The following is a 16,462-nucleotide window of genomic DNA, read 5'->3' on the forward strand; positions in this document are numbered from 1 at the left end:
CCTCCCCTGGCCCCGGGCCCGGCGTTTTTTTTTTTTTTTTTTTTTTTTATAAAGCTGTCTTTTAAAGCCCGGATGCAGAGATTGTACGGATAAAAAGAAACATCTGCGCGAGAAAAGTCCCTCTTTTTTATTTATTATTATAATAATACAATAAGACGAAAAAGGCATGACATAATTTCTTGTTATCTAAGAAGCTGAGGCTGCATTTACATTTGCTTTTTATGCAGCGTCCCTGCGCTCTCAGGGGCGATGCACTGGAGTATAACTAAGCTAGCATGGAGGATATCCAACCATTTAAATCAAGCCTCTGGGAATTTTACATAACACATCATTGGAGAGCATTGGTTTTTACATAAAGACAAAGAAGGCCACAAAGAGGCACCGGACGGCCGTCTTAGCCCGAGACGAGCCGCTGCATGTGCTCCTGCAGACTCGTCTAAAGCTTCACGCTCCCATGCTCACTGTTGTGCTCTGAGAACGCCTCTGCTCATACCCAGACAGCACGCAGACAGAAAGCTGCTTATTTTTTTATACATCCCAGGGGGTAAAAAAGAAGAAAAAAATATTTTTCTGAACATGACCCCGAAACTGAACCCTCTCCTCTGGCGCGGTGGCCTGGACTCCACAGAGGCGAATCGAATCTCTGTCCACGGAGACACGGCAGGCCGGGAAGTGGCCATATTCAATAGATGTTTCATGGTCATGATCTACACTGGATTTTGACATTTAGGAAGAGTTGTGAGCTCGCTGAGGAAGCAGGAGGCTCTAGATGTGGAGATAAGTTTGATAAGTTTGTGTGGCATGTGATGAAGTAGCACCACTAAGATGTAGCAAACAATAGATTTCAGAGCTAAAGGGCAGCAACTCACTGGACAGCCGAGGAGAAGAGCTACTCACTACAACGCCTGTGGTGGCCAGCAGAGGGAGCCGAACGCTGCAGCCGAGCAGAAACTGAGATGCATCATAAGGCTGAAACCAGATACTCAACCCAGCACCCATCCATCCGTTCATCCGTCTGTCCAGCTGTCTAATCGTCCATCTGTTCACCTGTCAATCCATTCATTCTTCTATCCATTCAACCATCCATCCATCACTAACCTATATGAAGCTAGGTGCATTTTGTGCTAAAATACTTTAAGCTAGGTACTATGGGGGTTCAGCGGAGCATGAGAAGCAAAAAAGCTGCTACCTGGAGCCACAGACAGACCACAGAAATGTCAGTTTTGCTGTGTTTCATTGTAATAAAGCCCCAATCATTTCCTATATTTAAAGTGTTTTGGTCTGATATTTCATACAAGGTGGCATCACAAAGGTTTTAAAAAGTCTTTAAATTTTACTTGTTGAAACCTGTGGATGCTGTAAAGCCCGTTTGACATAGATAGATTGTTGTTGCCACCATAATCAGTAACAAACTTTTACTTTGGATCACGTTGAAGAATCAGGAGTTCTGAAATAAGGATGTTACAGAAGCCTACTAAAAAGAATGAATTGAAATAAATAAGTTGTACTTTCAGTCAACAAACTTTTTCAAACTTCTTTATCTTATTCCAGTAATCAGTTAAAATTATATTGCTTCCAGCCTCCCCACAGCCTGTATAATCCTAATTTAATCAATTCCTTCACAAATGAGACCGCATGAATAGGCACGTTATTGAATCAGATAAAAATATAGATTGATGAACAGTCCATGACAACATTAGCAGCCTTTCCAAAATGGAGGAATGAAGAAAGAAAGAAAAAAATGAAAAGAAGAAGAAGAAAATCAATGAGCTCAAGGAGCTGTCGTTTCCATGGAGCCTCCTTCGCTAATGGGAATGCTTTTATAGATGGGAAATTACAAGTTGAAATATTCTTTTTGATTATTGGACATCCATAGCCAAATATGATTTACATTAATGAGCATAAGTATATTAAAGACTTTGTACCCCCGACATCTGAAACAATTGAATAATGGCTTTGGCAAGCAAGCAGTGGCAGGGAATGCAGGGAGGAGGTAATGTCATTTTAATTACTAATGGGTATCTCCGTTGTACAGACTTTGATTTTTCATCTTTAGCAACAATCTAATAAGGCAAATATTCATCATCTTCATATCCCCTTTTAAAATGATGATTTTGTCGAGCCAAGACAGCATCGTCGTTTAGAGAAAGTGACTATTTATGCGAGCCCCCGAGATCAGCGGGTCATTTGAAGATTGCTTTTAGAAGACGCTCTTCCTGCGAGGAAGGAAGAAAGGTCTTTTCATGCCCACTCGCAGATGTCCGATACACTTAGTGCTGAGAAGTTGACCTTGTTAGCAAGCTAGATTTCTTCTCAGAACCTTTAATTTTCTTCATATTTCTCTTTGCTGTGTTTAATGAATGGATGTTAAACGAAGTTTGGAGGTCGCGGATGCATCTTAATTTAATTGTGGACCGCTCCGCTTTGACCTGAGCTTCATCAAGGATCTGAAGCGTCTTAATCGTGAGCTGGGTAAACCAGGAGGCGGAAAGATGTTTCAAAGCTCTCCGTTTTATTAAACTTCTCCATTTAATGGCAGCGATTTACAGCTCTGCAGTCAGTGACACTAAACCATTACAGAAGCCCAAAACTATTCATACCCCAGTAATCTTTTAATTGCCTCAACGTTTTGGAGCGGCCCAGTCAAAGCCCTGCCTTCTGAGTAAAGATTAGGGTGATGGCAAGTCGGCCTGTCAGCCGTCAAAGACTAAGAACTCATCAGGAAAGAGACATAAAAACCAGAAGACATGCAAAGATTGAAAAAGAGGTTTTTAATCTCAATGGGCTTTTATCCTCGTAAAATAAAGGTAAATAAAAATAAAAAAGCAAGGCAGCACTAATGATTTCTGTAACGCAATCATAGACGTCACTGTAGTTTATTGGAGAGGCGATAAATAATTTTTGACATTTACAAATAGAATTTTTATGAAAACATTATTTTTTTCAAAAATGCTTTATCAATATTATCTGTTTTAATGTATTTATGCACAAAACAATGCCTCTTTTATAAATGAGCTGATATTTACTGATGTGCTGGGTTCTCGCTGCCACTAAAGAAGCTTCATCCTTTGAGGTCCGAGGATCTGAATGAAATCCAACAGCAACAGAAGTGTAAAAAAAAATCTGATAAAATCATCTGTCGGGTTTTATTTCCCAATCCCAACCTCCACGAAGCCATTTATTGATCGTCTATTGCACGTGAACCCCTGCAGCTCCACGGATCAGTTGTGATTTTTCGGCTCGGTTGACTTTCAAGGCTTTTGGCGGACCATTTCCGGGCTTCCACTTCATTATTCTAAAATCTCCCAGAATGCAGAGCGACACACGCTCATGATTGATCTAAAAACCACTGATTTTATTTTCTTTTGAGGAAAATATTATGGATGGGTCTAAACAAGGCATAATTGGCCAAACCCACAGCAGCGCCTGACCTGCCAACAATCCAGACCGACTCCCAAGGTTGGCTGCCTCCCTGGGAAATATTGTGCATTAATTTCATTTAGTCTCCCCTCCAACATTCAATGGTAGAAGTTAATTAAATTGCTTGTCCATTGTGTTCATCCACTTACAAAGTTAATGATATTGTGCCGGGGAATTAAAGAGCGTTTTATAAAGCGCTCGGGATGGGAGCTGGCAGGCACTACATTGCCCAGTTGAACCCTGTCAGTCGGCGGGCTTCTGGACCCCCTAATTAGCAGTGAAATGGATGCTTCCATCTGCCAATTTCCTGCCACGCTCATCAGTCGTCCAGTCGCTCCTCTAACCTGCCCGGCAGAGGGGTCTAAAGCAATAAAACCATCACAGCAGCGACATTCATCAAAAAAAAAAAAAAAGAAACAAAGTGAATACGAGTGTACATGATATGACTCAGACTTTAAAGCATCTTGGGTATAATGCTGTTTTTTTCCTCCTTCAGCTTAATTCTGATGGAAGACTTTGATAACTTTGTTAAATATCTTTGATACATACAGTAACAGCACCTCGTTTTTTTGTGGGAGATGGGTTTGAATAAATGTCCCTCCGATGCGACTTTTGATGTAATGCATGTTGGATATCACTGCTAATCAACAGAAAAATAAAATGTCTGAACTCATTTATTTGTTCTTTTATATAAAACAGGCAGCAGTGTCCAGACTGGTGAGAATGATTTATGCCAGCGTTCAGTCCAGGGACAGTATTAAGTAAAATCAGCTTTTTTGAGCTTTGCATCATGTTATAATGTTGTTCCCTTATCAAAAACTTACCTGAAGTGTTGCCTTGATTCTTTCATGGACATTTGAGAAATCATTTAATCACCATGGCAACCATTCAGCTGTGGGTGGAGCTAGCTCCGCCTTCGAGGTGCAGTGCGAAGGCAGCGTTTACTTAATGGCTCAATTTAAGTTTACTTTTTAATTTTTTTAAGAAATGTGAAATGTTTTGTTTCTCATCTCATTTTACACTTATTTTTTCATACTTCAGTCTAGAGATGTTTGAATCTTATTGCATTTTAAGCAAATTTTTTTTTTTTCTTATTGATAAAAACATTTATAAGCATTTTCTGTTTAATATATTTCTTTTTCTAGCTTAAGTAGCTAGAGAATGGGAGAATTGTTTATTTGATCACTCGATTACTCTTTTACTGAAATAATCTTTTATAATAATCTGCTTAACTGCATCATTTTATTGTTTGAGTTTTCAAATCATTATAGCTTTATTTTTACGGTTTATGTTCTTTATCACTGATGTTCAGTGATAAAGAACATAAAGTTGATAAATAAAGTTGATGAACTAAATTTGTTCAAACCAGAGTTTAGCTCGTACTTTGTGCTAAAAAAAAGTGGATATTAACTTACAATCAACTTTTCGTAAAGATTCAGATTTACATTTACATTTTTACAGATATAAAAGCACTAGTTGCACTGGCAGAATTTTTTCTCTTTTTACATGGAAAAATGTCTTGTTATAAGTGAAAAAATCTGCCATTAGAACTTTTCTATATTCAAGAAATCGTGACTTAAAACAAGCGTATTTATCTTGCTTATAAGTTAGTTGTAAGTTATTTTTGTCTACTTTCATGTGTTGTAAAACATTTGCTCTAAAAATTAGAACAATACTTGATATTGTGTTTTTGCACTCTGGAAGAAATGCCAGCCTCTTAAAGCTTAGAATACAAACTTTACAGACAAATTGTCAACTTCTGCAAAAATATTTTCAGTTTGTTGGCATCAGCTGGACTTAATGTTCATGTTTACATCCAGTGAGGAACTGGAGCTGTTAGTGTGCAAAACATGCAGCAGATTTTATCACTTACAGCTTTATGAATTCCCCTTTGTTGGTTTTTATGAAAGTGTTTGAGATTTAATCTGCAGTTTTGTAGTAAAGTGCAATCTAACGCCTAACCTAAAAACCTACAGTTGTTTATTTATAGTTGAAACCAGATATTTAAAGATAATAAAAAGACACAGACACAATTTTTCCCACTGTTTGAAGTCAAACCAGACTAAACTTTTCTTGTTTTAGGTCAGTTAGAATTACCAAAATTATTTATTTTTGCTAATAATAATAATTATTATTAAGTTTGGAAAGTTAATAATAATAATAATAATAATAATAATAATAATAATAATAATAATAATAATAATAATTAATAATACACCTTACATGTATAAGTACTACGAAATTATAATAAAAGCATTAACCAATGTAAAAACAATAACAACTCATTTTGAAAATGCTTGAAAATGTTTGAATTTTACTGTGAGAAAAGTGTAGGAACCCTGTACCCTTTATTATGCTCTTAGTAGCATTTAGTACAGTGGCCATGATGCACTGTTTTGGGTAAGTATTGATCAAAAAGAGGTTAAAATGGCTAATCTACCTGGTTTCATTAATTGCACAGGATCAGTTTAAGTCCTGATTTGTGATATAAACCAATTTTCTCTCGAGCTTTGCACATTATTTTCCTCATTGGAGAAGAAGGAGAGTAAATCTAATCTTAGTTGTAATTACCTTGTAATTAGGTAAATTCACATTAACTTGTTTCCTCTTTGTAGAGTGCAGTCCTTTCCGTTTTTACCTAGAGCCCCTGTTTCCCCTCCCGCCCCCCAGAGACGAGTGTCTCTCCAGGCCCCTGACGGATGCCTCCATCACTCGGGCCGCTTTCAAATCACAGGAAGTGACAGAAGAAGTTTTAATGAGAGTTTTGTCTGTGTATCCAGTCAGGCCTACCCGGCAGCCGATGAATAATAGACACTGTGGCTCAATACTCTGAATACTCAATCAATGGCACTGCGAAGTGGGGGTGGGAGGGGGCTTGGCAAACACATATGGCAGTTTGGGACGGCTGCTGGGCTCTGGAGAGGCAAAAAATACTAAAGCTTCTCCATCTGTATCTCTGGACTGGGAGAAAAGAGCAAGCCATCTATTGATGCTGCACACTTTAGTGCCGTGCTGTTTTCCTTGCTGGGATGACAAACAGGCTGTTTGTGCAGAGAGGCTCCTGTGAAGGTGCTGCTTGGGGCCCAGATCCTGCATATCAATAGGGGCTTCAGTAGAGCTTTGGATTCTCCACATCAGAAAGATCATTTAGATAATCTCTGATGACTTTTTGTGGATATTATGAATCTATTAATCAGAGCTGATTGACCTCTCTGATGTAACTTTTGTTATGGCGGCAGAATGGTGGTAGCATCAGCGGCGTTTAGGGTGCATTCACACCAGCCCCGTTTAGTCTGCTTTAGTCAAACTCTAGTTTGTTTGACCAGAAAGTCCAGTTTGCAAAGCAGGAAGTTGACTTCCAAACACGCTCACATCATCATTCTTCTAGCACTATGCTTGACATTTGTTTTGTTTGGTTTTCTCCAGAAGTGGTTCAGACCAAAATTGTTTTTTTTAGACAGGGGAGACTTTCTCCTTCATCCCTTCCAGACACATTTCAGTCTTTTTCTAATTGTTTTGTCATAAACTTAAACATTTATCATGCTGAGTAGAGTCTGAGACGGAGCTCTTGAGTTGTTGCATTTTCTCAAAGCATTGCATGGTCTGAACTTTGGATGAATTTAATGGGACAGCCTCTCTAGAGACTCTCCTGTTTTACACCCTTCTACCAATGCTTCTATTATGTCAGTACCTGTGTTTACATTAACCATAGAGTTGCAGAAATTGATATTACCGACATAAATTTGCCTAATGAAAACATGTCAATTTAAAAAAAAAAAACTCTTGTTTTTGCAGTAGGTTGGGGTGTTTTTTTTTGTTGTGTTTTTTTGGACTTATCAAAGTAGATTTCGCAGAACTCGAGCGGAAACTTTTATTTTTTCAATACACAAGTCATGTGATCAAAAGCCACATATTGTTACTGGGAAAAACAACAAAGACGATGACAGGAAGGAGGATGATGGTTTGTTTTTGTTTTTTTCGGACAACTATTGTATCGAATCCACAGCTCCTCTGTAAAATCGCCGACTACATTTTCCCCAAAACGCCGCACACGTAGCCTCTCCAATGCCTGAATAAGACGCCAACTTCTCTGATTGCTGATAGATGAGTGCTGGCATCATGTCTGAATTATGAACATATTTCATGTAACTGTTTACATCCGTCACTGCCATGATGTCTAAAAACTTACCTTGTGAACATGTTTACTCACGTGTGATTTTATTTTCATTTCTTATTAAATGGAAACTTTGCAATTGCAAAATTGTGTTTTTTCCAACATTAGAAGATTAAAGCCAAAGATTTTTGCACCTTTGCAGTGGAAACGCATCAACTGATGACGTCTTTCTGCCGAAACCGCCAACTCCTGTTTTTATAGAGATGATCTCACTGATAGTTGTTGCTTTGCCTGTTAAATCCAACACATTTTCCCGCTTTAGACCTTTTTGGGCCCTCACCATCAAACCCACTGAGACTGAGCATCTGCAGGGGCGGCAGAGCATTACCCTCTGAAGTCTCACTGTGACACCGCCATGACACCGGAGTGTGTCAGCCCCCGTGGGACTGACCACTCTTCCCTGAGCGCAGATTGGAGGCGAGACCTTGAGGAAAAATTATTACTTTTATGTTTGCTTTATGGCTCATTTTTCACACTAAACGCAGAAAATCTATGCGGGGGTCACAGAACACCTGCTTCTCCCTGCCGGCCCGCGGCGCTTTTTGCAACCTCTGGTATTGATGAAACATTCAGCGGAGCAAAGTATGCGGGCTATGTACTGCTGCTCTCAAGTCTCTATTTTCCACCGGCAAGTGTATTGGGACTTGTTCAGCTCGTATCTGCTGGGCTTTTGGAAATGTCAGCCACACACACACACACACACATAGAGAGTAGTGCACAAAGCCAGGCTGGTGTCAGTGTGTCCTTATCTGTGAGCCGACATGACTTGTGATAAGAGATAGCATTGCCAGAACAGGTCATAAAATCCCAGCTTTTATGGCGCGGTTATTGTCTTTCTGTCTACAATTATAGCGATTACTCATTTCCCCTCACCTCCTCCACCCGTGGCCCTCACAGCGCACTTAATAGACTGCATTTTACTAGTGGAAAATTAAGTAGGCGCCTTGGCAGTGAGGTTTATAAATATGTAAAATAATCTTTTAATTATTTCAAGTGAATCTGGCAGCTAATCAATAAAGAGGGACGTGACAAACATACGTTTGACACGGGCCATTGTAAAGCCACTGGTAAGAGATAAGCACGGCCTGTCAGCGCAGTCCGGCCCTAATGAATATTTTGAGGCTGTCATGCGAGGAGAGAAATGGATTAATTGTGGCCCCTGCTAATATAATGGCTCCTTCATGAAGAGTGCAGGAGAGAGGAAGAGGAGCAGGAGGAGGAGGAAGCAGCGCAGTGGCTGCTGGGTTCAGAACCCCAGCGTCAAATGAATATTTATGAGGGTTGGGGTTAAGTAGATTTTTGCGATTACACGGGTATCCACTTAGGCACGGCTGTTTATCATTTGTTTGATAATTGATTTAGCCGGTGTCATATTAATTTTGTTTATAGTCGTCTGATCTGGATCTCCTGCAGGAGCACCACCTTCGTCCAAAATCCACACATTGAGGATTTTTAATTTTAAAAATGCTTTAGGAAAAACCGTTACATTTTCCATTTTGCGATAATTTAGATCTTTTTATTGTTTACAATAAAACAGAAAAATGTTAAATTTTAATGACAGTAAAGCACAAAATTTATTTTATTGAAGACTTGAGCCATTACTTACATGTAGACAACGTCTGTTTCTGGTTGCTTTGGACTTTTTAAAAGGCCCAAAGCTCTGCGTCACAGAGTACAGCTCCTCCCCCACCTGTTGCTGTGCACTCCTGGCCAGCTTTAATGTATTAAATACTTAAATGTTTAAATACTGTTGGGACTTTCCAATCTGCATTTTGTCCAAAGGCATTTTAAAGAGGCAACAAGGAAATAATTTTACATATTTCCTAGACAGTTTTAAAAATATTTTTTGACATTGAGAAGTTCTGTATTTGCAAGAAAAAAAAAATCATTGATAAAGGCGTACATTAAAATGTAAACACTTAGATATTCTATGACTTATAATGTCACACGTGAGAAAAAGCTCCAAAGTTTACTGAGATTATAAACGTTTTTCAACAAGCGAATGCCAGAAGTTGTTGGTAAACTAAATCAGAATGATCTCTGGAGATATGCAGCATGGCTGGGTCCAGTTTGGACCCGGTTCGGGAAAGGGTCCAGATCTTCCACTTCCACTCAGCAAGATGTCCAGATGTGAATGTTTTTTATTTACATCTTTAATCTTAGAGAAGTTTTGGCACTTTGTGTCTCAAATGTCTGACTTTATAATAACAGACAAAATATTAGTTTTAATATTAATAAATGTATGTCTTTTCTCTGGAAAATTATCTTCTTTTTTTTCAAATTTCGACATTTCAACATCACAGAAAATGGAAATGCATATTTTCAGTTTGTTTTGGAAATATGCAAGATGAATGTAGATTTTTTTTTTTTTAGGATTTTTTGATAGAAATTCAATCCTTGCTTTATTTTTTTTCTTTGATTCACATTAACCCCAATATTCTGTCGTATAAAACAGACCTTAAAAAATGCAAAAAAAATTCACAAAAACTTTAACAGATATGCCATTTTTAACTGTTATTTTAACCACAATATGTCCTAATCTTTTTCAGCAGCAGGAAATCTGTTTCTTTTCAACCTGAAATTAAAAGCAGTTACATCATGTGATCTTTTTTCCTGCAAATGTCATGTCTGTGGTCTTTTTTTCAAGGTTAATAATATATCATGAGAGCCTCCTACATATGAAGTTCATCCATTTTCTGTCGATCAGCTGTGCTTGGACCCGTCAGATAAATTGCAGAGTGCAGTTTAATTTGTTATTTAAAAAGATATGCACCTTATGTCTCTTTATTTTTGCTTCACCAGCCTCTGAAAAATTCCCATAAACAACAGCACTTAGCACAGTGCCACCGCCTTGACAAATGGCACCCGTCTCCCTCCCTGCCTGTGTTTTCCTATTTATCTCCCAGTCTGGTGTTGGCACCTTTAAGGTGAAAGACAACATAAAGAGAAGCGAGCACAAATAAAGCGCAGCGGCCGCCTTCCTGGAAGCCGCTCTCCCTCCGCGGTGAATTTTTGACCTTGAGTCTCGCCTTCCTCCATCACAGCTGGGAAGAGGGAATGACGAAGGGGAAAGGGAGGGGGCGGGTGGCGCGGCGGAGGTTCGGGTCACCAGCCGCAGTTCTCATCAATTAAATGCGCGACGGTGTTTTGTGTCGGCTGAACTTATATGTCAAGGAGATGGGCAGGACCTCATGTTTGTGCTTTTGACAAATCAGCAAATGTTTAATCTCAAGATGTGCCGGCGAACATAAATAATGCAGAGGAACGCCGTCCCCCGCACAGGAAAAGACGAGAAAAGATAAAATCCTGCCTCATGCTTCCTGATTGTTTTCCTTCAGCTCTTCTCCCCTTGTCATACACTCTGCCTTACGAAAGTATTCTTGCCTTTTGGACCATTTCTGATTTTTGTTATGTTACAAACCTATGGAACAGACAATATGGCTGAAAAACTTCAGTATTGATAATTTTTGATTAGTGTTTGTTTTAAATATCTGAAATATTGCCAAACGGCCACAGTTTTCACTCCACACGGTTGTTTTTTTTATTATTAAGAAGCTATGAAGGACAGTGGTGGAACCTTAAACTGCTGCTGCGCCAGTTACTCAACAGGTTGTTGCTAGGTAACCAAAGAGTGAGTGAGTTGCTAGGTAACCAAAGAGTGAGTGAGTTGGTTAATTCCACCAAACCTTGCGTAGTGGGCCATGAGAGGTTGAGCAGCTAAAGCCTGTCTCTGCCTACATCTCCCAGAATGCTCTGCTGTTCTGGACCGTAGTTCAGTGAATATTTTAGTCTATATTTTAGTCTATATATTAGTGTCTGTTGTTGATCACGTGTCTAATTCAATACAGGAAGTCGTATGTATTTGTGAAATTAAAGATAAATTGCATAGCATTTTCAAATGTTTCATGAATAAATTTACATTTTGCTGCAAACATCTTCATATTAGATCAAGAACATATTTGAGCATCAGCTTTGAAGTCTTGCCACAGATTATCAATTGGATTTTGGTCTGTGCTTTGACTAGACCGTTCTAATTAGGCATTCACCAATAAATTGACCCGAATTTCCTTAATTTTGGGAAATTGGCGATCGACAGAAGCCTGTGCAACTGCTGACTAAAAAAATAATAGTCATCAGAATTGAATTAATCAAGCTAATTTTGATTTATCATTTGATCAACTGCTTATTGCAACAGGCTTATCTCTACACCTTTTCAATATCAGGACACATATAGATATTAACATTAGACTGGTGCATCCCTACTCTGAAATTGTTTTTTATTCACCAACATTTTCATATTTGCATCTAACTTAGTTGTTTTTGTCCTTTGTTCTTTTTATTTTGTTGGATCAGCTCTTTCCAGTAGAACTGACTCACCAGCCTTTGCCTCAGTGTTTGCTGGGGGGGCTTGGTGGTGGCTGGGGGGGGACAGAGACTTATCCTGAGCCAAAGGTCTGCTATCTCAAAGACACAGGGGATTGAGCTTGAGCTTAGCCTCCATTTGCCCTAAATGTAAAGAGGCCAACAGAAAGCAGTGTAGTGGAGTGTGAACCGCATCAAATCCCCCCCATTGCTGCTCTCCCACTTCTTCCCACAGACTTTGATTGGCTCGTCCACCGACTGGGAAAGTTTCCTGATTGTTCGGAGGGAAAATTAAGATTTTAAGCCTATTGAAGTTGATCTTTGCTCATTGAAAAGTCCATCTGAATGTGTGCTCTGAAAGGGTAAATTGTTGCATTGGAGGAGTGCAGGAAAAAGGCGAAGTGTACTGTACTGGGAGGACGCTGCACCTGTCGCTGTGCAGCTGATGGTGTGTAGCGGTTCTGGTGGAGTGGGTCTGTCCGGCCACGTTGCCAACCTTATGAAGCCAGTCGTTTAATTAGAGAGACAGGCTGAAGGTTTTAAAGTCGCTATGAGGAGCGGCAGCTGTTTTAAACTTCAGCTAATTAATCACAACAATGTGGAGCAACAGTTGCTGTGGTAACGGCATTGCTAATGTCTTTTCAACCTGACATCGTGTTGGACCTGAACAGGCTGGGGCAACGTCCGTCCATCCATCCGTCCGTCCGCCTGTTCACTCGCTGATTTTAAAGGCTCCATGTTTAAGTTCTGGTCATTAAATAAATATTTGTCCTGAATTCCTGCTGATGTTTTTTGTTTTTATTCTAAATGTTTCAGTCAGTCCTTTCATTCCTTCTCTGCAGCATCAACCATCTAACATTGTTTCCTCTTCTCTCTCTGCAGGCTCTTGGATGTTTCTACTTTATCCACGATTCTCTGAAAAACGTCTTGGAGTATAATTTCGAAGGTGAGACCCCCCCCCCCACACACACACACACACCACCCATACATCACCACTCCCTAGAAATGAATCCTCGTGTCGATCCCATTTACCAGCTATTCTTGTTTCCATCAGAACCAGTCAGCTAAGATTGACTCTTCAGATAATACGGAGGCAGCAGGACCGGATGGTAATGCTTATTAATATTAGGATTTAATTCATACAGTTTCGGGGCTGCCAGTAATGGCGTACTGCAAGTTATTGGACAGTTACAGCGGTCTCATCAGGCCGCCGTGTCAGAGGGCCCTGGGGTCCGGCGACCGCGCTAATTAAAGAAAGGATATAGATGAGGAGGCGCCTCACTTCCTATTAGACACCAGATCAGCTTTAGCACCAGTGAAGGACAGGGCGGCGGTGTGGGGGAGGGTCACACACATCTACAGGCAGAAGAAGAACTTCAGTCAGAAATGTTATATTTTGATTATTTTCTGCAGTGGAATTAAAATGTTCACACCCATAAATGTTAAAATAATAACCATTTTACTCTGCTTCTCTCTAATTTAACTCATATCTGGGCTCTCTGTGGGGTTTTTTTTGTATATTTGCTGCCAAATATACAAATAAATTCTGATTAAAAGTAACATTAAATTATTTTTCAACTTGGTAAAATACGTTCTGGGCTGGCTTTTGCTCCCGGCAAACTGAAATGCAACGCAACGATTACACCTTCCTAATATTTGTGCTGTAGATGTATAAAAACATGTTTTAACACCAATCAACTACTAATAACTTCTCATGCCTTCTCCATTTAATCCTGAGAAAATACTTAATTGAAGGTTATAAAAATAGCACTTATTTATCTGATTGTGTTTTTTTACATGTTTTTGAGTGTTCAAACTATCTTGTGTTACAATAAAATCACAAAACAAACAGTACACTCACCTGGTTGCATGAGTGTGTACTTTTTGATTGAGTTGTCACATTGCAGTCTGTCAGCATCCCAGCTGCTGTCAGATTGTGACGACATGTCTTTTCCACAACCTTAAAATCAGATTTGGTTCTGAACTCTGGCTGGACCATCACCCCCCCCCCAAAAAAATGATCTTCTCCTCTTGACATCAATATTTCGTTAGATTAATATTTAGCATCGTTTTGTTGCTGAAAAATGAAAGTTTGATTTGGGATCAAATTTAGCTTTGGGTTGCAGGTTTAGACAATTGTTCCCTCTGGTTTTGGATGCTGTGCAGCTGGAAGAATTTTTGAAATTACATTTCTACTTATGGATAGCTGACCTGATGCGTAACCTTGGCAACAAAGTATTGTTTTTATAATTGGGAGCAGCTGATTAGCTCATGTAATACCGAAACTACGACCTCAAATCACAGAGGAGTTGAAATGCAGGCTTCATGGAGAAAAGGAGGAAGTCTTGGCCAGAAAGAGATTTAAAGTGAAGCAGCAGAAGCAAATAAGGTGGATTAGCAGTACTGGTGTCAAGCAGGACATGTTACTGTGGAGTTGCCCGAATATTGAGCTGTTAGCATTTCATGACAGTAATGAGACTGTCAAACTTCAAAAGCCTTCAGTCAGAGGTTCCTTCAGTTTAGTTGGAACACTGACTGCTACAGGAGATTCTTCGGATCCACAGCATCACCAAAAACAACTTTTCTTTGAAGATGCTTGGATGAAATGAGTTATGACATTTAATTTTTAACTGGGGTTTTTAATCCATTTTTTATTTTGGCTTCATATTGTGAGGTCAATACGGCTGTTTCATTACACATATCACCCCCTATAGAACTGTTTATCATTAAATATTATATTATTCACATTAAAACAACAGCTGTATTCCTGTAGCTGCTCCTCGTTTTAATTCTCTTCCTGAAGTTCTTCAGTCTGGCCAGCAGGTGGTGCAGTTGCCACTTCAGCAGCCTGAGCAGTTAGAAGATTTAGACTCACTCATGAAGTCCCCAAATATTAACAAATCTGTTTTTTGTGACATTTCTCTCCTTTTTTCCACTTTTCTCCTTCACTTCTTCCTCCTTCTGTCCTTCTCCGTCTCACCTCTTCCTCCTCCTCCTCCTGTTCCTCCTCAGACGCCAGGTTTCATAAAGTGACCGGGAAGGAAATCCGTTCAATAAAGCAGTGCAAGTCACCCATGGCGCAGAAGGAGAAGTTCCCAGCAAACTTCTTTGAACAGGTGGGAAGAAATAAAATTCATAAACACATGAATACTTTTTTTAACTTAATATTTTTTGTTTGTTTTTCCTTAATTTTAGATGTATTAAAAAAAAAAAAAGTTATGTCTTTCATATGCATGCTCAGTTTGAACATGAATTACACCTAAAAAGAAAAAGGTCCTGGTTGCGTCCCGCTGATCGCTCCGCTGTGTACGGTTTTCCCGTCAGACGGCGAGCCGCGTGCACAGCGCCGCAGTGCTGATGTAGTAATAAAGAGCACGGCGGCCCGCGTGTCATCCCTGCACTCCCTGCCCATCCGTCAACCATGCTCCGACGGCCGCCTCCGCGAATATATGCAAAACAGATGGATACGGCCCCTTCACACACTTCCCCTCAATTTCCGTCTCTTTCACACACTTTAGGACCCCAAAAACACACACACACACACACACACACACTACCTCATTGCACATCCTAGAGATCCACAGAAGCAGCTTCAGGATCTCCTGATCTAAAAACAATTAAAGAGTGAAAACGTTAAAGACGAAGGCCCGAAAACAGCGTGAGAAGGATGTGTGTGTGTGTGTGTGGGGGGGGGAGAAGATGAGAAAAGTTTTGGCCCGTGATAGATGCCTCTTCCCCAGCCTGCGTATGAATCTGGGATGATGCTCCAGAGAGCACCACTCCACATAATGTTAGCCCATTTAAAAAGAGCAGATTTGTGTAGTCTATCAGGGTCGCAGAGTATTTTCCCCCTTCCTCTCTTTCTCCCTCCTCCTGCGACCCCTCCGTAGTGAGAAATTGGTTGTTATCATAGATCACAGATACTGCTCAAACCTCTTATGAAAGATGAATTAATTTCACTAATGCTTTAATGCAAAGCTCTCATGAGGGAGGCAGACTGGTGATAACCCCTGCCTCGTCCCCGCTTCCTCCACCGCTGATTTATGCCCTCTTTTAGTAGATGAAACTGCCTAGATTTGCCATCCATCTGCAGCTTTGAGGAATCCCATTACTCCAGAGGAGGGGTGGGCTGTTGGATCGGAGGGGATGCCGTGCGGAGTCCGAAACGGATCGTTTTAGTTTTGGGGCTCACACAGCTTGAGATCTGTGGAGGAACTTTGGCGACAAATGTTAAAGGAGGAGCTGATCTCTACCTTCAAATGGATCATCTGATGAAGATTAGAGTGTGACGACTCAGGTGTCCATGCCTTACCTTTACAAGAAAACATCACAAGGTCTGTCACAATACTTCAGATGAGTGGGAATCATTTTCAACAGCCTATTATCATCAGCTGCGTTTTCATTACAAATGTGCGCAAAACTTTGTCAATGTTCTGCTAAGGCAATTTTGCAATTGCAATTTTTCCAATAAATAAGAAATACAATAAAAATCACACACAGATAAGT

General features: G+C 39.9%; 1 protein-coding gene across 3 annotated transcripts in view; it reads left to right on the top strand.

Annotated features, from left to right (window-relative positions):
* inpp5a (inositol polyphosphate-5-phosphatase A) overlaps positions 1 to 16,462 on the top strand; it is a 220,012-nt gene that overhangs the window by 126,782 nt on the left and 76,768 nt on the right. For all 3 annotated transcript variants that reach the window (XM_015033581.1, XM_015033583.1, XM_015033582.1), the window contains 2 exons: positions 12,839 to 12,902; positions 14,969 to 15,072. In XM_015033581.1, coding sequence (XP_014889067.1) covers positions 12,839 to 12,902; positions 14,969 to 15,072 — 168 coding nt within the window. The remainder of the gene's footprint in view (positions 1 to 12,838; positions 12,903 to 14,968; positions 15,073 to 16,462) is intronic.

This window comes from Poecilia latipinna, unplaced genomic scaffold, assembly GCF_001443285.1.
Source record: "Poecilia latipinna isolate Pla-1442-1.1 unplaced genomic scaffold, P_latipinna-1.0 Scaffold273, whole genome shotgun sequence".
NCBI classification, from domain to species: domain Eukaryota; kingdom Metazoa; phylum Chordata; class Actinopteri; order Cyprinodontiformes; family Poeciliidae; genus Poecilia; species Poecilia latipinna.